The sequence below is a fragment of the Pogona vitticeps genome, chromosome 2 (genome assembly GCF_051106095.1).
Source record: "Pogona vitticeps strain Pit_001003342236 chromosome 2, PviZW2.1, whole genome shotgun sequence".
Taxonomy (NCBI): domain Eukaryota; kingdom Metazoa; phylum Chordata; class Lepidosauria; order Squamata; family Agamidae; genus Pogona; species Pogona vitticeps.
The window spans coordinates 194,143,968-194,164,902 of record NC_135784.1 but is presented as its reverse complement, the minus strand read 5'-3'; the positions used below and the strand labels follow the sequence as shown (position 1 = coordinate 194,164,902).

The 20,935-nt window shown below is 39.2% G+C and overlaps 1 protein-coding gene across 5 annotated transcripts in view; it reads right to left on the bottom strand.

Moving 5' to 3' along the window:
- Positions 1-1,908: 1,908 nt before the first annotated feature.
- The window catches only part of CASP2 (caspase 2), a 34,634-nt gene continuing 15,607 nt past the window's right edge, over positions 1,909-20,935 (bottom strand). For 2 of the 5 annotated variants that reach the window (XM_072991823.2, XM_072991824.2), the window contains exons 6-12: positions 19,083-19,180; positions 18,719-18,895; positions 16,179-16,307; positions 14,439-14,529; positions 5,010-5,159; positions 4,753-4,862; positions 1,909-4,466 (exon numbers count right to left, since the gene is read on the bottom strand). In XM_072991823.2, coding sequence (XP_072847924.1) covers positions 4,332-4,466; positions 4,753-4,862; positions 5,010-5,159; positions 14,439-14,529; positions 16,179-16,307; positions 18,719-18,895; positions 19,083-19,180 — 890 coding nt within the window. In that variant the 3' untranslated portion in view covers positions 1,909-4,331. Of the gene's footprint in view, positions 4,467-4,752; positions 4,863-5,009; positions 5,160-14,286; positions 14,340-14,438; positions 14,530-16,178; positions 16,308-18,718; positions 18,896-19,082; positions 19,181-20,935 lie in introns of all 5 variants that reach the window. The other 3 variants (XM_072991825.2, XM_078384763.1, XR_013541314.1) reach the window with 2 other exon arrangements.

The window sequence follows — 20,935 nt, the reverse complement described above, 5'->3', positions numbered from 1 at the left end:
AATGTGCACACATTTGCAACCCAAGCTAACACCAGCTGGAAAGATGGCACACATCTGCTTTATGAGATGACTATGTACCCTTATACTCTAAACAGCCAAGGCTGCAGCATTGTCTGGAAATCATTAATTACCATGGAAAATATAGTTTATCTCTTGTAATCTACATAAATCCATATTGTGACTAGAAAGACAGATGTGGACCAAATTCTATCTCCTACTATTTTTATATCTTTTTGTTAATAGCTCATGGGGAAAGCGATCGTGTGGACTGGACTGTGTAACATTTCTAGGTGTAGGGATAACTTTTCATTTACATCCTAACCTGCTCAAGTTTTTTACCTGCAGTTCTCTTAAATATACAGCTGTTACTTGCAAATAGCAGAACTAGTCTTATTTACTGAAGAGGAAATAAATGGCATATTGGCAAGAAGTTTAGTATTGTAAGTGCTTTGCTAGGCAGCCTTTGAATATGGTATTTTTAATTATAACATTTTAGTGGGGTTTTTTTTTACTGAAAACTTTTCTTGATGCCTTTGTCAGTTTTTCCTTAAAAAGCTTAAAAGCAACCAAATACTGCATAGGCCAGACAGTGATGTCGAAAAAACAGCATCTGACCCTATGCAACCATGTTGAGCCGTGCCTTATTTCTAATGGTAAATTTATCTAAGCATAGTGATTAAGGGTAAGCATGACTAAACCTGGTAAGAAACTGCTTTCTACTCATCTCTCCATCGATGGAGACATTCTACACAAAGCATCAGAACCAGCCCTGTCTATCTAGACACAGCATCTGCAAAATCGAATAGAAGATTATTGAACTGTGTGCAGGCATTAGAGGTCCTCTGTTAGGGTAACACTATGGCTGCACTATTTTTCTGCACTATCTATAAAGGTGTGCTTAGCCTGAAGAAGTGGATTTCATCCACAAAAGCTTGCTATTTGTTTTTTTTTCCAATGGTCCAATAAAACTCACTCTTAAATTTTTGTAATACAGTGGGGTCTCGACTTACGAACGGCTTGACATACGGACGTTTCGACTTACGAACTGCTCTCATAGGAATATATGGACTCGACTTACGAACTTAGATTCGAGTTACAAACTCTTTTTTTCCTTTTTTAAAAAGCTACGTAAGTCATCTTAGGTTAAAAGAAAAAAATATCCCCCTCTAGTGGCAGAAGGTGGAATAGCAGCTTCCCATTAGTTTCTATGGACGAAAAGAGCAGAATGGTTTTCAATGCATTCCTATGGGAAATGCAGATTCGACTTAAGAACTTTTCAACCTGAGAACTGCCTTCCAATACGGATTAAGTTCGTAAGTCGAGACCCCACTGTACAGCTACGATGTGTCTGAGGAAGTGAATTTTGATCTATGAAAGCTAACACTGAAATTAAATTGTTAATCTACGGTGCTGCAATAATTTGTCCTTTTTTTTCTTTATCAACATGCTGACGCCAACTAACTTTTTTGGATATGGCTTAGAAAAACATCTGACAAAGGTTTCCTGAGCACTCAAGAACAATACAGAATATGAGCTCTATATGGCTCAAGCCATTTCCTACTGTACCAGTGTTCCTTGGCAATTTACTTACCAGGCTGTGTACATGCACGCCCCAATGACCCTTTCCATGGCGTTCCAGGTAGTGAACACACAGAAGTGGCTTACTATCCCCTTCTTCCAGGGCCCCCCTAGGACTTGCCCAAGGCCACACGGGCTGGCTCTACTTGCAGGAGGCACAGTAGGAACTGAACCCATACCCTCTGGCTCCACAGCCAAACCACTGAGCTATCCAGCCAGCTTATTTAGCAAGCTAGTTTCTGTAAATAAACTGTTTTTCAAGTCTAAATGGATCCAACTCACACCAAAAGGAAAAAAGAGAACAACCATAATAAGGGAAGAAAGGTACACTTATTACAAACAAGATCATTTTTTTTTATTTTGGCACATGAAGGCAATCTACATACAAATGTTTTTCACAAAAAGTGGCAGTGACAAAGACCCAGCCTTTCATTTACCAAATGGGTTACAGCTACGTTGACAGTCATCTAGCACCAATATGTGGAGAAGGTTCCCATGTTTTTTCCATTTTTAATCATGCAGGGAACCTTAAATTGTCATCCTAAGCTGTCCACTGGCCGAGAAATAGTGTTTATTCCCTTAGGTGTGGCATCATAACCGGCATGCGGATTGCCGTAGCAATGGTGGCAAAAGCAAAGCGTGCTGCTTATATACCGCCCCACAGTGCTTCAAGCACTCTCTGGGCGGTTTACAAGTCAATCATGCAGGCTACACATTGCCCTCTCAGCAAGTTGGGCACTCATTTTACTGACCTCGGAAGGACAGAAGGCTGAGTTGACTACCTGGGATTGAACCCCAAGTCGTGAGCACAGTTCTGGCTGCAGTACAGCGGTTAAACCACAACTGCAGGCAACACTACAAACCTCCAGACGTGGGGAAACTTCCTTCGCAAAGCGAGGTATTACTGTAGTTACAATAATGGGAGGTGAGACCAAGTTGTAAACAGATTCTAACAAATAACTGTGAAGGTCATCTTGCTACCCAGTGTCTGTTCAGACATTAGTCTTATTCAGATGTTCAGAAGTTTTGTTTATTAATCAAAGCAGTCCCATCCCCTCTGTTTCTGGTGTCACACTTCTCCAATGCCTGGGGAGCATTTAGTCTGAAGAGAAGAGCGCATGGTTCCAATTCATACAGATTCCTGACAGAGGGCAGGCTCCCCTCGTCACACCTCCTGCTCTCCAAAAAAACAGATGGATAGAACCAGAGTGCTGCCCTCTACCTGTGTTGCGCAAATGCTATTTCCAAATGACTGAACAAGCTACTATTGTGGACACACAGTATCTAGAACAGCAAATGATGTCCTGCTATATATGACTGGAGAAGCCAGCTTTGGCTAAGACAAATTATTCATTTTTATTTTAAAAGACAAAATGTTTTTAGCAACTCTAAGAATAACGTCTCAGGATGAAACTAATGCCATCAGCTGGGGAAACCAGTAATTACTAAAGTTCCAACAGGCAAAGGAAAAGCCAAGAACAGTGTTCTTATGAAGGTGTTAACAGGCACTAGAAATAAAAATGTTCACTGATATCTTAGCACTTCATGCCTCCATCTGCATAAGTGACCAAACAAGCCAAAGTCTTCAATTAATTCTAGATCCCCATTAATCCTAAATTCTAGTTTACAACTTTAGTACAAGCCAGGACATGAAATCCAACTTCAACCTTTATTGGCCTACTTGCCTTGTTCTGAATCCATTAACCACAGGTTTCCACTCTGGCCTAAACAAGAAATTATAGCTGACAAAATTCTTCAGGGCCTCCACACGCTCTCTTATACAAAGGAAAAGATAAAAGTGGCTGCATGCAGAGGGACAAGACACAGCCATATTTTGGCTTATTAAGCCAACTGATGAATTTAGACTCTTCCTAAAAAGCCTTATAAATGGCATCCAAGTGACTTATTGAGAAAATGTACAGCCAAGTACTCGGTATCAATTTCCTCATGATAATATATGTTAAACATCAAGCAGAAGCAACAGCTACATTTAACAAAATATAATTGTAAGTGCATCTGCATCAGATAGGTTGTTGAAGGATACAAGACAACTTTAACACTGATGCACCTATTCGAAACAGCTTCATTAATTTGCACCTCTTTATTTTTTGGGATGAGGCTCCCTTTTCAGCTCACCAAGTCATCCTGTCAACTGGATGAGCAACTAAGCAAAACAAAATGAATGTATCTTAAAGAATAAAATTCTGTGTAAAAAAACTATTTTTTAAAAAATAACCTTTGTTTTCACTTTTTTTTCTATAAAAGCACTGTGAAAAGGTTTTTCACATTCTGTTTTATGATACATATTTTCAAGCTGGTAATCATTAAGGTGCTCTTCATTATGCTTAGGTTTTGGTGCAAGGATTAAAAGTTAGTAACTCATAAAATGGGTTACAGGCATCAAAAGTTGCCAAATAAGGTTTGAAAAGGTGATGTGCATGGGAGTTTGCACCAAAAACAAGAAAGATGGCCTGGCAAGCACAATCTTAAAAAAAATATTTACATGTTGGCTTTCCATAGGCTAAGATGCCTCTGATGAAATATAAAATCCTCAAGTAAAAAAAAAAAAATAAAATCACAAAATTCAGTAAGAGACAACAGAGCAAGTAGCAATATGCAGTAGCTCATCAGTCAATCAGCAGTCCCCTGCGCTATGGAAGAAAGGGCAGCTTTAGAGAGGCCGTTCCATGGCAATAACATAGACTACCTCATGAAAGCTGGCCATTGAGAAAGTAGCACTTTTGTCAGAAGGGTTAATTCCCAGGAAAATACCCTGGAAATAGGTAAAGGTCTTTGCAGAGTGTGCTACGGTACTCTGACATCTCCTTGCAGCGGTGGAACTCTGTGCCAGGGGCATGGCCTTCACGGTGCTTGATCAATCTGTTAACCTAAAAGGGAAGACAACAAAAAGGTGTTAATAATATTAATACTACTGGTAACACTCGTAAATGAATGATACACAGTGTCAGGTCGGTTGCATCATTCTTCCCAGGAACTTTTGAGAAGGACACAACAACAGTGTTTTTAATTTTATTGATTCTTTTCCCCAAGCATGCAATACAGGGGTACAGGAGAAAAGGAAGAAATATGGTACCAGTTTCGATCTCTGAACAGAATACAAAACCACACAGAAATCAGCTGGGAGCAAGGAATAAAGGGGGATTTCCCACTCACCTTCACAAGCATGTCAGCCACATGTGTATTTCTGGAGTCCTCCGCAAACACAGAGGCGAGAGCCTCGACATACCAGGATCCACGTTTAGTATTTCTCATAGCGGCTGTGCCTGCAAACAAGTATCAAAGTCTATCAAAAGTAGAAGCACAGATACAAGATCGTCCACCAAAGTGGGGAACCAGCAGCTTTGTTCAAAGATTCAACAACTTTTGAACAGTTCACAGAACATAAAGATTAATATTACAACCCAAGATACCTTTCAGGCAGGCATATCCATAGATCATATCGGAGCAAGTGGGAAGGCGTAGCTTGGGATTCTCCATCATGTTGGCATCACTCTCTTCACAACCTGGGGAGTCAGCACGCTCACTGCCATCTATTTGGTCGACTCCCCGATCTGTCTCATCTAACAAGAAGGCATAAAAAAAAAAAAGCAAAAAATCAATTGTACAAAAATCTGTCAAGCACTTTTTCTGGTGATTTTATTTATCTTCCAGCTTTTACCCCACCCATCTAGATTCAACGAATCTACTCTGGGTGGCTTACATTCCGAATATAAAACAAAATTTAAAACAAACAATATCAGACAACATAGAGATAAGCAAAGACCAAGATGGTATGATTTAGGAAATTAAGAAATGGAGGGGGGGGGGGGAAAGCCCTGCCTGAAGGACCAAGTCTTCAGCTTGTTCTTAAAAACTCCCAGCAAGGGTGCCAGGCAAATCTCCAGGGGGCAAGGTGTTCCAGAGGCAAGGGGCCACCGCCGAGAAGGCCCGGTTTCTACTTCTCTCCTTCCGGGCTTCTCTCGGGGTCAATGCCCTCAGCCGCCCAGCCTGGCTAGATCGAGTGACACGAGTAGAACTAGTATTTCTAGCCAGCACTCTGCCAGGTATCAAGGTCCTAAACCATTTAGGGCTTTATATGTAAGCATTAATACCTTGAAGTCAATGTGGAAATGAATGAGCAACCAGTATTTATTTATTTATTTGATTTATACCCTGCCCATCTGGCCTATAAGGCCACTCTAGGCGGTTTAAGGCCACCAGAGTGGGGGAAATGCGATGGTATTTTTTCACCCCAGTTCACAATCTGGTGGCCGTGTTCTGGACCATCTGAAGCTTCCGCATCAATCTCAAAGACAGCCCCACGTAGAGCGCATTACAGTAGTCTAATCTTGAGATTACGAGTGCATGGACCACCCCAACATCAAGATAGGAGCGCAGCTGGGCAATCTGCCAAAGACGTAGGTGGGCAGTGCTGGGTCAAGATGGACCTCCAAGCTGTGGACCACTCTCTTTGTGGCGAGAGTCACTCCCCCCCCCAAAAGAGAGAGGGAGCTTTCTGAGTTTAGTCGGACATTTAATCCACATTAGGATTACCTCAACACACAACATTGGTACATTCACAGCATGGATAAGGATTAATAAACTAGGTATAAACTATGCTCATGTGGAGGGTAGCCATGGCAAATCAGACTACTGACAACTCTGAGTGCTACCTTGTCTCTTTCTATGCTTACTGCATTTTTGTTCCTAGGAGGCAAAAGTGCCCAGTGGTCATAAGATGCTCTCCAAATTTATTTTGGGGGCAGAGGTGGTGGCTTCAAAGTGAACTTATAATTGCAAAAGCAGACATATTCAGTGGAACTCCTTGAACATATCACATTTCTGCTAGGTATTAAATCACAAGGACCCAAATCCTACTGAGTTTTATGCCAGTGTAACACTACGGGTATAAATCTCATTGGCAAACAGCCAAAAATCAAGAAATTCAGGTAGGCATTTGCCATTATACGCCAAGCTGCATGACATGGTACACAACAGCAAATGCCAATACTAACCTGTGGCAATTTGCTGTCCAGATTTACCCCAACAGCATTACACTGGCAGACATAACAGAATCTTGACCACTATTTAACTGTGATTTTTAACTGCATATTGTTACGTGCCATCAAGTCACCCCCAATGTATAGTGACTGTATGAATGAGTGATTTCCAACATGCCCTGCTCAACTCTTGTAAACTCAAGCCTGTGGGTTTCTTTAGTCAGTCCATCTCACATTTGGTCTTCCTCTTTTCCTGCTGACTTCCACCATGCCCAGCATTATTGTCTTTTCAAGGGAATCCTGCTTTCTCATGATGTGCCCAAAATACTATAGCCTCAGTTTCAAAATGTTTGCCTCCAGAGATAGTTCAGGATGGATTTGGACTAGGACCCACTTAAGTCCTTCTGGCAGGTCCAGGGTATCAGCAAATCTTTTCTCTAGTATATTTCAAATTAATCAGTTTTTTTTCTGTCAGTTTTACTGCCCTGCTTTCACACCAATATATGCTGATTGGAAATACGAGTGTGGATGATCTTGGCCTTGGTCTCCAGTGAAACATTCCTTACACTTGATATCTTCAAATTCCTTCACTGCTGCTCTTACTAGTCTCAAGTCTTCTTCTGAACTGCATATTATACATCAAAATTGTCTTCCCTCAAGTATATACACAAACTGCCCTTTTAATGTACTATTATAGGCTGCACAACAATCAGTAGTCCTTGGAAGTATCATAGAGTCATAAAATAGTGAAGTTGGAAGGGGCCTATAAGGCCATCAAGTCCAACCTCCTGCTCGATGCAGGAATACAAATCAAAGGATATCTGCCAGGTAGTTGTCTGAGTTTTTCTTGAATGCCTCCAGTACTGGAGCACTCACAACTTCTTGAGGTAATTGGTTCCCCTTTCCTTTTCATATCCAATTTCTATACACTACCTGCCACATGTTTACTGTTATAATATTCCTATGCAGAGTACAAATTGGATGTTATGGAAACATCTAAAACATCTTTAGAAGACACAAGATAAATTCAGAAAACACTATTTCAATCTGCCTAAACACAACCTGCTCTCCTTGAAGCTGTCATTCTCCCACAGGATTTGGTGGTAAATCCAAATATGAAATAGCTCTTTTTTGAATTAGAGAGGTAATTTAATTCTCTCTGTACAACTCTGAATAGCAGTAATAGTCTTCTGAACTGCTGTTCAAACATTCAGTGACTGCTGTCGCTGATTATTGCTATTCTGAATGGTCGGAGTACTAATTTGTTTTTACTTGTTTTTACTTTTTTTTTTTACTTATAACAGTTCAAGCTTTACTTGAACTGTTATAAGTAACAGCCTGTTAATTTTAACGTGACAAATTTTCCAGCTCTGTACCTAGTCTATAAAAGACTTTATTTCTGTATTGTATGAGTCTGTCTGTGACATGATGACTACTGTACCTCATATTAAGTTGCTTATCATGAAAGGCCAATATGTTGACTCCACAAACCATAATTCCTCTGTGTATGTTGTGTAGACAGTAAAGTTTTAATCGTAAATTTCAAACCTATGTCATTTTCATGTGTTTATGGTTGGTTTACATCATTTCACCTGTCCTGTTTATGTAAAAATCAGCAAAAGGGTTGTATAAATAAAATTTATTATGAAACAACAGGTGTATATAATGTACTGTACATAGTTTAACCCTATTCATTGTCCACTTGGTGCTTCTTGTCTTGTCTTTTGTGTTCATTAAATGGAGCATCTCTCATCACTTACAATAGTCTCTTGCAATAGTCTGCAAGCACTGATGGGCTCCATTTGCCCTTATAGCATTTTTCCATTATTGCAATGCCCTGATGAAATTGCTTACAGTGCTCATCACTCACTGTTCCACAGTTTGGTGAAAGAAAATCTAGATGAGAGTGCAAAAAATGTATCTTTAATGGCATGTTGCAACCAAGGCTTTTGTATGCCTTGAGGTGGTTTTCCACCACAAACCTGTAGTCTGCCTTGCTGTTTCTGAGAAATTGTATTGCCACTAACTGGAAGGCTTTCCATGCTGTCTTTTCCTTGCCATGCAGTGCATGGCCAAACACATCTTCTCCAACAAAGACACCTTCCTTTAGCTCCGCTTAACCTTGGAAACTTCCCATCGGGGTACCTGAATGCTACTTGTGCTTTGTCTCTGGCCTTGACAAAGTTCTTCATCAGATCCAGCTTGATGGGTAAGGGTGATAACAAAACCTTCCTTGAGCCAACAAGTGGTGGATGCTGAACTCATTTCCTGCCAGGCTCCAATGACTGTCAGAGTGGCCAGTTTATCTTGATGTAGTGGGAATCTCTTGCACAGCTATCCCATTCATAAAGAAAACAGCAATAATTTGTGTATCCAGTCTGCAAACCAAGCAAGAGAGCAACAATCGTCAAATCGCCACATAGCTGCTGTTTATGCACCTCAAAAGTCGTTTCATATTGTCATACGTTTCCTTCATATGGACTGCATGACCAACTGGAGTTGATGACAAAACATTGTCATTAAGCGGCAAAAAAGGTCTAAGACTCTTCAATGAATCAATGAGTAGTCTCCACTCTTCTAGATCATGAACGATGTTGAGGGCTGCCATCACACAATCAATGTTGTTGCAGGCTACAAGATCACTTTTCATGAAGAAGAATGAGACAAGATCCTTTTGGCAGAAACATCACCTGCCAGATTCCCCAGCTGTAGTCTGGAGCCCAACAGCCTTGCCTTACTCTTGGGTAGTTCCAAATCCCTGACAAGGCCATTCAGCTTACCTTGTGTTATGAGGTGTGATTCAGAGGAGCAGGATGGGAGAAAATGTGGGCCCTGTAACATTGATGGTTCAAGACGAGAAGTTTCATCCTCTTCCTTGTCTGATTCAAGTGAGAATAATTCTGGTATATCAGGAAGGGACCGTCCTTCTCTGTGGGGTACTGGCCGTATAGCTGATGGAATGTCTGGATAACGCAGAGTCCACTTTTCCTTCTTTGACACACCTTTCCGAACTGGAGGCACCATGCAGACGTAACAACTGCTGGTATGTTCTGTTGGTTCTCTCCAAATCTTTGGCACCACAAAAGGCATAGATTTCCTTTTCCTGTTCAACCACTGGCAATGATCTGTTGCACGAATGTTGCAGCATATCTGTGGGTCCCACCTCTAGTCCTCCATCTCCAGTTTTGCAGCCAAAATAAAGGCAATAGGCGTTCTTAACCATAGTGGTTATACTATGCTTTTGTGATGCAAAGGTCACTTCACCACAAACATAACAGAAATTACCTGCACTGATCACACAAGTACGAGGCACCTCTGCTCGCTTTGGCTAAACAGAATTGTTTCCCTTTACAAAATGAAACACTGATAAATAAGATAGCTCAATACTGTATAATTTCTAGGGTGATTTGTTCAGCAGAGTGATGTAAACTTCATTAAGACTACATCATCTATGACTTCTAGGAATAACACAATAATGTATAATATAATACGAAGTATAATTCACTGTTTTGCCTAAAAAGCAAGTACTATCGATACCCAGCTATAGATTTGTCCATAGATCCAGTCGAAAATGTATTTTACAGTTATTTCTGGTTTAAACTGAGATCCCTTCTCTTTATCTTCCGCTATTCCCAAGTCATGGGTCATATATACTGATCCAATTGCATATCTTCAAAACTAGAACCAGTCAACAATTTTAAGTATCATTTTTGTTCTACATTTGACTACATTTATTTAAGAAACATTTTGGCTGTAGATCAATGAAATGGGTAGGTGGGATTAAGCTCTGTGGGAGCTGCAAGGCTTTATGGGTAGAGATGGACCAAATTAATTTGGTCGCATCTCTTGTTTATGTGTGTGGCATTCTTTGTCCCTTGGGTTCTGCATAGCAAACCTCTCTCTCTTAGTTAAAAACAAACAAAAACCAAAAGAAATCAAATAAAAATTGTTAGACCCATAAACCCTTATTGATCCCACAAAGCTTAACCCTGTCCATTTACTGAAAATGGCTGCCAGAATATGGAAACATCTGTTAGGATTTGATTAAACCTTCCAAAGTCTAGCTATGGGGGTGGGGTGGGGATGCCTTCAGACTTCTGAAGACTGTAGTTCATGAATTCTGAAAATACCATGCCCATGGACTAAACAGGGGAGAGGATATAGCTGCTGGTACACAAGATGCAAAATGAATGTCTGATGCTGCAGGACACATAATTGGAACGTGGTATGTGCGAAGTATGAATCAAGACGGCAACAATAAAATGAAATTCAATGAAGCAAGTGCTGCAAACCTGGTTGTCATTATTTTCTCTCACCAGTAATGAACTTGAAAATGGACCTGAAACTGGCAAATGGATAGTTTTGACCTAAAATAAGATAAAATCCTTGCAACTAACTTGCTTTAGAATCAGAAACTTCCCTTTGCCTCTGAGACATCACTTTTGCCCTAAAGACTGCAAAAGTTAATCCCAATAATCCTTTGGACATAATTATTCAACGTATTCCCCACTCAAACAAATATGCAACATTTGGCAGATAGCAGACTAAATATGGAATCTGCCTAGGGGAACCGCCACAGGAAGCAAAAGTTTTCCTACTTTAGAGCAATTACCTATTACAGGTTACTTGTTAAAGGAAGTACTAGAATCTTGTTTATTCAGTTCAGAAGTCTGCCTTGTTCACCTTCCTGGGAAAAACACGGCAGTACTGTCACTTTGTTGTGCTCATAATGAATATTTTTCCTCATTTCATTAGACTCTGTTGTCATCTTGAACTGCACGTCCTCTTTAGAGCATTATCTTACTAAACAGCTAGATTTTTATATAGTAGGACCCCCCTTATCCGCTGATTCGCTTAGCCACAGTCTGAAAATATTGAAAATATTAAAAGAAAAAAAATCCAGAAAAAAACTATTTTCATATGTATTACCAGAATTGGTCACTAAACAAGAGACAGAGACCGTGCTATAAATACTTGTTAGTGAAGAATACATAGCATGGTTTCTGGAATCCTTTAGTGGCCAGTTCTGGTAATGCATGTGAAAATAATTTTGTTCTGTTTTTCTCCCTCTCACCATGCACTACGCACCATTCCAAGAAGGAACTGGTAAACCATTTGTGAGTATTCTCCAACTGCCAAGAGAAATGCAGCATAACAGTGCACCCACCCACCCACCCAATCAAATAGTCTATATCTAAACATCCCTGGAAATAGTCAACATACATCAGAAATAACTTGAGGACATGCATTTAGGAGTAATGCACATGAAGAGCCTGAAATTCTGTACCCAGTTGACATAAGATTTTGGGGAGTCTTCTTGAACAATTTGGATCTCATTGAGATGAAAAAGTCTGAAAAGATATTTACAAGATACTGGAATAATTTGAGGGACCATTACAAACAAGCCAACTATATATTTTTGTCTTTTTAACATGTTTGCAAACTTGTGGAACTTGTTTTTATAGCTTTTGGAGCTCTATATAACAACATCTCTCCATTTAATTCTCTATCAGATGTTATGAACATTGCTGCTATTAAAAAAGGGAAAGGGAAGGTATAGTCTGTCCTCACAATTATATTCCCAAAGAGTATTGACAGTTGTGAAGCTTAAAATAGTATATTATATAGGAACAGTTTAAATATATTTTTCAAGGAAGACAATTTTGGTGTATCACAAGTAGCTCTGGAGCTCCAGGAGACTATTTATCCACATAACAGCTAATAACACTTCACAAATGTGCACCTTTTGCATCATCTACGCTGCACCTTTTGCATCCTACTCCTACAAATTACATGAAACTTTTTCAGATGCTCTGAAGACTCAGGAGGCCCTACCTACTAGAAAATGTAAAAAAATTGAAGCCACAAATTGACACAAAATTTAAACTGCTCTTTACATGCAAAGTGTCCTGTCGATAATTTTTCACCCAAGGCCACCAGGATTATTCCCTCAACACACATAAGATTCCTTAGTCCCAAAGCAACTGATATTCCTTTTCTAATAATCTTTCCCCAGTTTTGCTGACAGCCTATAAAAGCATTCCAAGCACACTCTTTGAAAGATTCAATATGGATTTTGCTGGGTATATACAGGAATAAGGAAAGATCTAAGCATGCATCAAACACACCTGGAGGAGGCTGAGCAGGCCTTTTATTTACCAAAAAACTGAATAGTGGATCTTAATAGAACTTAGAACTTCCTTACCAGGAATTTACTAATGATTTCTTACTTCCTGAGAAGACAGATGACTTTTGCTACTACCTTTAAAGCAATTACCAATTCAAAAACACTTAAACTCATTTCTTGGCATCAGAAATCCACTGAATACCTTTTCTAAGTCACAGAAAAACAGTACATATTGCAGTTATACTAGGTATTAGCAAGAAGGCCTGGATTCATATCCCCACTTGGCCACAAGGAGATGAAGCAGGGAAGAGTTGGGGCATATACACTGCCTTGAGATCACTAGAGGAAAGGTGGTATATAAATACAACAACAATAATACATTCAACTTCTTTCTTTGTATTTCGGAATCCCTTCTAAGAAACCTGAAAGAGCTGAAGACAAGTAAGTTGTCTTGCAAATCCTCTATCATTTTTATGCTAGTAGTGGGATGATTTAAGATCTTCAGGATTTAATTTGTTTTTTTTATTACAATCTCAAAATTCATCAACTAAAACAAGAAACAAAAGCAATGACCTTAAAACGTACAAATGATGAACCCCAGAATTCATTTGTAATACAAAACTAAACATGCAGTCCTTCTACATAAACACAAATCACTCCTAGTTAAAAGCTATCCCTCTGCTTTCTTCACTTCAGTAGTATAACTCAGTGTTTTATGGGAGGAAAGGTCCTTTTGTTGTTGCCATTGTTGACTAATGGGGTCAGAAATCTCTGCTGATTTAGTTTAAATCCTATAGAGATCTACCAGCACATCCTAATCTACGTTTCGTCAACCCTCAAGTCCTATAACAGTTATGGTCTTTTGAAACAGAATATGATCTTCCATATCCATGTTCTTCTGTGCTTCTGAACCCTTCCTTCTCTTCTTAAAAACTGAGAAAGCCACGGATACTTTTTCCCCTATGCTGCATGGAATTGTTTGCACAGCTGAAGACAAATCTAGTATTCCACTGGTGCCTGCAGTAGAATTCCTCTCTCTCTCTTGCTTTCTCTGCTGCCCCATGAAACGGGCCCAATGAGTTTCCCAGCCCTCTAGTGTTAGTTTGGAGCGTGCATTGGAAGGATTAACTACAGTACTCCTCTCCAGTTTCACCAGATTTCACTGGAAAAATCCCAGCACTGGATACTGCTCCCTGCTCCCTATCTGAGTGTAAGGAACCTCAGAATGGCCAACATTTTGAGCAGAATCTCCTTTCAAAGGAATCTGCTTGGGTGCTACAGATGGGAGGCTTCATTCAAGATGGGTAACTGGCTGTTGTGTCATTCATGACTCCAATAGACTGAAAAGGTCAAAAGAAAATAAAACAAAAACAGCCAACCAATCCAGACCAAAGAGGAAAAACAGTAGCTAAGAAGCTGCAGATAAAATTTCCATGCTAGACAGTGATTAGTGTGTCTAACTGCCCCATTCCACACATGCAATACAGGGGAATTACTGGAAAGCTCCCCTTCTCCTTTTCCATGGTAGAGCAGGGTCTGCAATTTGCTGACCACATGCCATGCAGAGTGAGAAGCACTTACAGAGAGAGGTAGTGGCAACAGCAAGGCAGGGTGAATGTGGGTTCCGCTTATACCTGAGAGAAGCAAAGAGGAGAGTTGAACGCAAGCCGTGTAGAAGGGGGACTGTATGTGAAACATAGGTCTCCATGCCTCACCCTCTCCGCATGACTTACCTCCTCGGCATGCTTGAATGAAGAACATTTTGGGTTTATTCTGCAGATTAGGGCAGTTTGCATTATCAAAAAGCCTGAAAACCTCCTGCAACTGTGAACAAATGGGCAGAAACTAAGCACTTTTAAAACCAAAGAGCATCTGATACAAACCAGATTTTTATGACAAGAAAATAAAATCTTCCATTCATGCTTTTTAATTTTGCTTCTATCTTGATATACTTTATTTCCTGTTGCTTTTTAATTTTGGTACTCTCACATCATATTTTATTAAGCAATTTCCCAGGAATTATTTATGTTGAAGAGTGGCTCTTTTTCTAAATAAGCAGGCAAGCAGGTGCAACGTTTTCAACAGCATGTCAAAATCCACTCTGCCTCAATTTTTCCATTTTCTTGTTTTCAAATTTCCTCAAATACCTCCAAATTCTATTTCAGACCAGAATCTAATCACAATTTTATGTGATTAAAAATGTTACCATCTCATTTATTTATTTATTTATTTAGAATGTTTATATGTCATTTTTCTCCTAAAGGATCCAAGGCAGCTTATAGTATTAAAAGAGAAAGAGTTAAAAGTTAAATTATTACAACATCAAGAAGAATTAAGCTAGTATCATATATTTGTTTATTTCTTTATAATATTTATAAAATTTACAAATAAGAACAATATTAAAAGCAAAAGTAAAACAACAGATTACGATAATCCCTTTAAAAATCCCCTTGGTCAACCAATCGTTTAAAGGAAAGCCTGCCTGAAGAAAAAGATATTTTGGTTGTTGTGGGTTTTTTGGGCTCTTTGGCTGTGTTCTGAAGGTTGTTCAGAAGGAGAGATTATCTGTCATTGTGGTTGATGGGTGTGGTTGACAGTGACAGATAATCTCTCCTTATCACAACAATACACCCACAACAAGACACACTAATCACCCATCTACAGAAAAAGACAAAAGTCCATCTCATAGCCATAAATACTCCACTCCCAAGCCAACTACACCAGAGCACAGAGTGCTGTCCTCTGAAGATGCCGGCCACAGAAACTGGCGAAAGGTTAAGAACAACCTTCAGAACATGGCCAAAGAGCCCGAAAAACCCACAACAACCATTAGATCCTGGCCATTAAAGCCTTTGTCTGCTTGTGGAAGGATGACAAAGATGGGGCTTGTCTGGACTCTCATGGGATGGAGATCCAGAGTATGGGAGCAGTGACAAAGAAGGCCATTTCCTGTGTCCACACCAAATGTTCCTGTGAGGGTGGTGGGACAAAGAGAAAGGCCTCTCCTGATTATCTTATCAGGCAGGCTCATAAAGACAGACAGAGTCTTTGAGACAGCTTTTGACCGAAGTCATTTAGGGCTTTGTAGGTTAAAACCAGCACTTTCAATTGTGTCCGGAAACGGGTTGGCAGTCAGTGGAGCTGCTGTAACAGAGGGGTTATGTGTTCCCTGTAAGTAGCCCCACTTAACAATTTGGCTGTGGCATGTTGGACCTGTAATCCAGCTGAGATATAATTAAAGCATGTGTCACGCGTGCCAGATCAGACATCTCCAGGAAAGGGCACTGCTGGTGCACTAGTTTTAATTGTGAGAAGACACTCCTGGCCACCACTGAAACCTGGGCATTCAGGCTGAGAGACAAATCCAGGGGCACACCCAAGCGGCCCATGTGTCTTTTCAGAGGGAGTGAAACCCCACCCTGTATCACTATCCATACTTCTACATAACGGAAGAATATCAAATGGAAAGTTACCTGAAGTAGCTTGCCATCCACACCATATACCCCACCTTCTATGCCATGGGAGAGAAGAGATACAATGCAGGAATCTACATCTCGATGAGCTGGAAGTTTTGAAAATTTTTCCAATACTCTATGCATTTCCTGAAAAAGAAATTATATGGAAATACCTAGCACTGCACATAGCAATTAAGTGACAAATAGCAATCAAGTGAACAAAGTAAATAAAGTTATGTACCAATCAGGAGAAAAATGGACAGCTGAAAGTATATTCTCTGAACAACTTCATAACTTGAAAACAGATTGAGGGTTTATTAATAACCAAACTAGATGAATATGGGTCCATACATTTTACAGGTTTTTAAGTTTAAAAAAGCAACATGGACATGTTTCAAATGAATGCCACTGAAGGGCAGATCCGTCTTGAGTCACAGTGACTTCTTCTGCATTTCTACTCTTCAAGTGTTAAGGGTCTTTTAGCCATCCCTCCTCATACCTAACAAGCTTGCTTCTTCAGTGAGGCTGTTGATGGTCTGGAATCAGGTCTCCACTACACTAATGCAGATCTAGAGACTGGCTTCTTCTAAGAAAGCAGCTAAGACTAATTTTTATTGCCAAATCTGTGTTTTAATTTGGTCCTTCCTCTGCAGTATTTTTATTGCTGTTGATTTTATTATTACTTTTCAAACTATTTATGGTTTCTAACAATTAATAAATACATTTCTTCTTACAATCTTAATAAGATGCATTTACAAGAATCTGTACAGTGGTGCCCCGCATAGCGACGATAATCCGTTCCGAAAAAATCGTCGCTATGTGGATTCGTCGCTATGCGGAGCAAAAAAGCCCATAGGAACGCATTAAAACATGTTTAATGCGTTCCTATGGGCAAAAAACTCACCGTTATATGGAAATCCTCCATGTGGCTGCCATTTTTGCTGCCCGGTAAGCAAGGGTGGGCGGCCATTTTGTTTACCCGGCGGCCATTTTGGAACCGCCAATCAGCTGTTGGAAAAACATCGTTATGCGTTAATCGGTAAGCGAAACAGCTTACCGGTCATTACAAAGTGATGTTTTCCCATTTAAAACATCGTTATGCGATCGCAAAAACTAAATCACTATGCGGATTCGTCGTTAAACGAATTGCTCGTTAAGCGAGGCACCACTGTATTTTGCTTCAGGGAAGTAGAAACAGCTGTACTGTGCAAGTGAGAAAGGACAGCGTAAGGAGAAGACAACAAAAGGAAAGAGTATTTACAAAACTGAAATACAGCCTGGGTAGCCATAGAATTTATAAGTTACCATACCCACACTAGAAGGTTGCTGGTGGTGGGATACCATCAAAGGATTGAGATGTCAGGGCACTGGAGATGTAATAACATAAATGTACCCTCAACCCCTTTCATATGTTAGTCTTGGCTATATATGTAATATTCCCAAAAGATGTTCTTCATGGTTGTTGTGGGTTTTTTGGGCTCTTTGGCCGTGTTCTGAAGGTTGTTCTTCCTGACGTTTCGCCAGTCTCTGTGGCCGGCATCTTCAGAGGACTGGAGTAGGAACTCTGTCCATCCTGGAGTAGGAACTCTGATGGACAGAGTTCCTACTCCAGTCCTCTGAAGATGCCGGGCACAGAGACTGGCGAAACGTCAGGAAGAACAACCTTCAGAACACGGCCAAAGAGCCTGAAAAACCCACAACAACCATTAAATCCCGGCCGTGAAAGCCTTCGCAAATACATTAGATGTTCTACAGTTTGTCAAGTAGGGTCTGGAACCTATAGTGCAGTATTATGTAAATATTATAATAATATTAAGTTATGGTCATAAAACTGACTCAAAATTGCAGGAAAAGATTTCCTACAGCTAAAATCTTCACTGCAAAATACCAGAAACAAATATAATTATCAATTAAAACTGAGAAGAGGATAAATAATTTAAATAATACAGTATAGATTTTCTGGAGATCCACTCGAAAGAAACTGGTTGAGGGACTTTAGGACAGGGAGTATTAGTAATGTCAGAGTTATAATAGGAGTCCCTCTATTCTTTTGGTTTCTGTTTTAAATCTGTAAATTCTTGCAATAGGAAATCAGTATCCAACTACTGCACAGTAATGAACCATGATCAGACATCATTTGACTAACCAGGATATTTTATGTAGATTTCTACTATACTTTTATGAGAGAGAAATCTATTTTACAATGCAGAAAATAAGAATTCACTAATAAAACAGTAAGGATGAAAAATGATAAACTATAAGTGCTACCCCTTAAAACAAAACAAAAAAACAACAAAAAACCCACAAACCAGAAAAAACCTAAACAATGCTACCCAGACTAAATTTCATTTTCTAGACAATTATAATAACAAAAATCCAAAACAGAAAAAATAATAAAAAACACAAAATGTTTAAATGTTTTCTTCACTATAACCTTTTCCTTCTAGGAATGATGCCAGTTGTTAAATTTAATGTAATCTGCCAGTTTTAGAACAAACGTTCTGGGATATTTTTATAATGTAGTTATTCGTCACACCCTTCCCATTTTCCAATCTCACCTGTGCAGTCAAATCATTTTTTACAATCACCCGGTATCCAAGATGTTTGAAGAGCATATTCAGGGTAGCATTGTCCACATTTCCACCAGAACGGAACTCCAGATCTGTCTCAGTGCTGAAATGCACATTGCTAAGTATGAGCGCCATGCCCCGTGGGCATGATTTCAACTTGTATGCCTGTGAAACATAGATAATTTTGGTGGGTCAGGTTTCCTAGTACATATGATTAACAGTAAAATCACTAGATACTTTAAAATGTTACACAACTGGAAAGCTAAGGCACTTAGGCAATTCCATGTGAATAAGGAATAACGTGAAGGTCACAAACGTCTCCCACCCAAAAAGGAAAACTTAGTCTGCTTACCTGGTCGTCATGGGCACGATAGAATTCTGGGGTGCATGGCTTCACCTGAGGATAGTGAGGGCCATCTCCATCATCCAAGGAATGTTCCATTGACTCTGCTGAAGACAGAAATGGATAACCAACATGGAAACGGCCAGCAGGAAAACCTACAGTTTCTGTGTAGATTTTAATTCTCTATTCAAAATAATTTGGGGGATATACATAAAAATTAGCTGATAAACTTTTTACTCAAAACAAGACCCCACTGACAGAATTAAACAGTTTTAAAGCATATTGCTAAATAAATGTTTACTTGATTTTGCCTTGCTGAAAGCTTAATCTCACCAAGATTCATGCATCAAATTTTAATGCAGGATGGCACTCACATTGGTTAAAAAACACGAGTATGATTTTGTTATATCAAAATTGATTTGATCTAGGATCTTTTTCCACTGTCAGTTCCTTATGATTTCAGAACAACTTTCTTTGTTATAGTTAGCAATTAATCCCAAGCCTCTGATCACACAGATCAGGGCAAGTCAAAAGATTATCTAAATGTAATTCTTAAGCATTTTGTTGATGATGCCAGCAAAATCTGAAGCATCTACACTATGGGGTCAAAATTAGACACAAACAAGACTTTGTGTCCAGGTTCCATAAAAATACACATTCAGTACTAAGGGATGAGAAGGTGGCAAGACTGGGAGAAGATGGAAAGACTCATATTATTTTCCTTAGGCATCTAGAATACTGTCATGGGTGAAGATCAGTTCTATTGTTTCTGTGCATCTGTCACCTTCTTGACATTTCTTAAAATCAAAACTATTAAAGCAACCCACAGCGTTAAATAACTACAGTACATGTATGTAGAACTCTCATGTTGGGAACATGTTCTCAAACATATTCATTCATTCATTCATTCATTTATTCATTCATTCACATTTACATCTTGTTCTTCAAAAATCAGTGTTCCTCTGGAAGAATCAGGTCTTTGAAGAGTATGTATGAAACACAAATTCCACAATAGACAGGATAAATATGACATTGAAGGACTATCTCACACACAAGTCTTAAAAATGGTACTCTATGAAAGAAACTATAGAGAATTTTTAAAATGAAAGTGCAGATAGCATTATTTCACAAGTTGTATCTAAACAACAGATTATCAATTACCCAAATTAGATTCCTAATTCATTACATCTATTTTTGTTTGCATTTTTAAGAAAACATTTCAACCTCAAACTTCTCTTTTATTTTTGAAGGGCCGCAGCTTCTTTGGGTTATACAAGACGTGTTGGTTGTTTGAGTGTACACCTCCACAAGGAAACATAACATGGGAATGGATGACTACTAGTTCACAACTATTTCCATGATTCAGATGACTTCTGGAAGTGTCTCTGAGTTCATGTATTATGATGGCCAGACAGTATACACTTCTGAACTGAGCATCATTTCCTTAAAAGAACAGGCAGTTGCCTCACCTCAGAAAACATGTATTTAGAAAGGGGAAGCTCCTAAAGCTTAAAACGGTGTGTAGAATGAATGTAAAAATATTCTGAGTAAGTAAATGAGGAAGTGCCATCAAGTGGTTAGCAAAGTAAAAACAAGAAATCTTTGAATCAGAAAAGCCGTCTCACACAAATCCCTTACTTTAATTGTCTATATTTTTCACTGTTATGGGCTACTAAAAAATTCAGGTTTGCCTGTGTGCCCTAAGGTACAACTGCATTTTACAAAAACAACAACACTCTTTTGAAGATGAGCGTAATAGAATAAGAGAAACATACAGTATATTGAAGGTATTTCTTTAATTTTTTGCCTGTTTATTTTGTAACAGGAAATGGTAAAGAAAAGTTTTTAATCACTGCTACTAA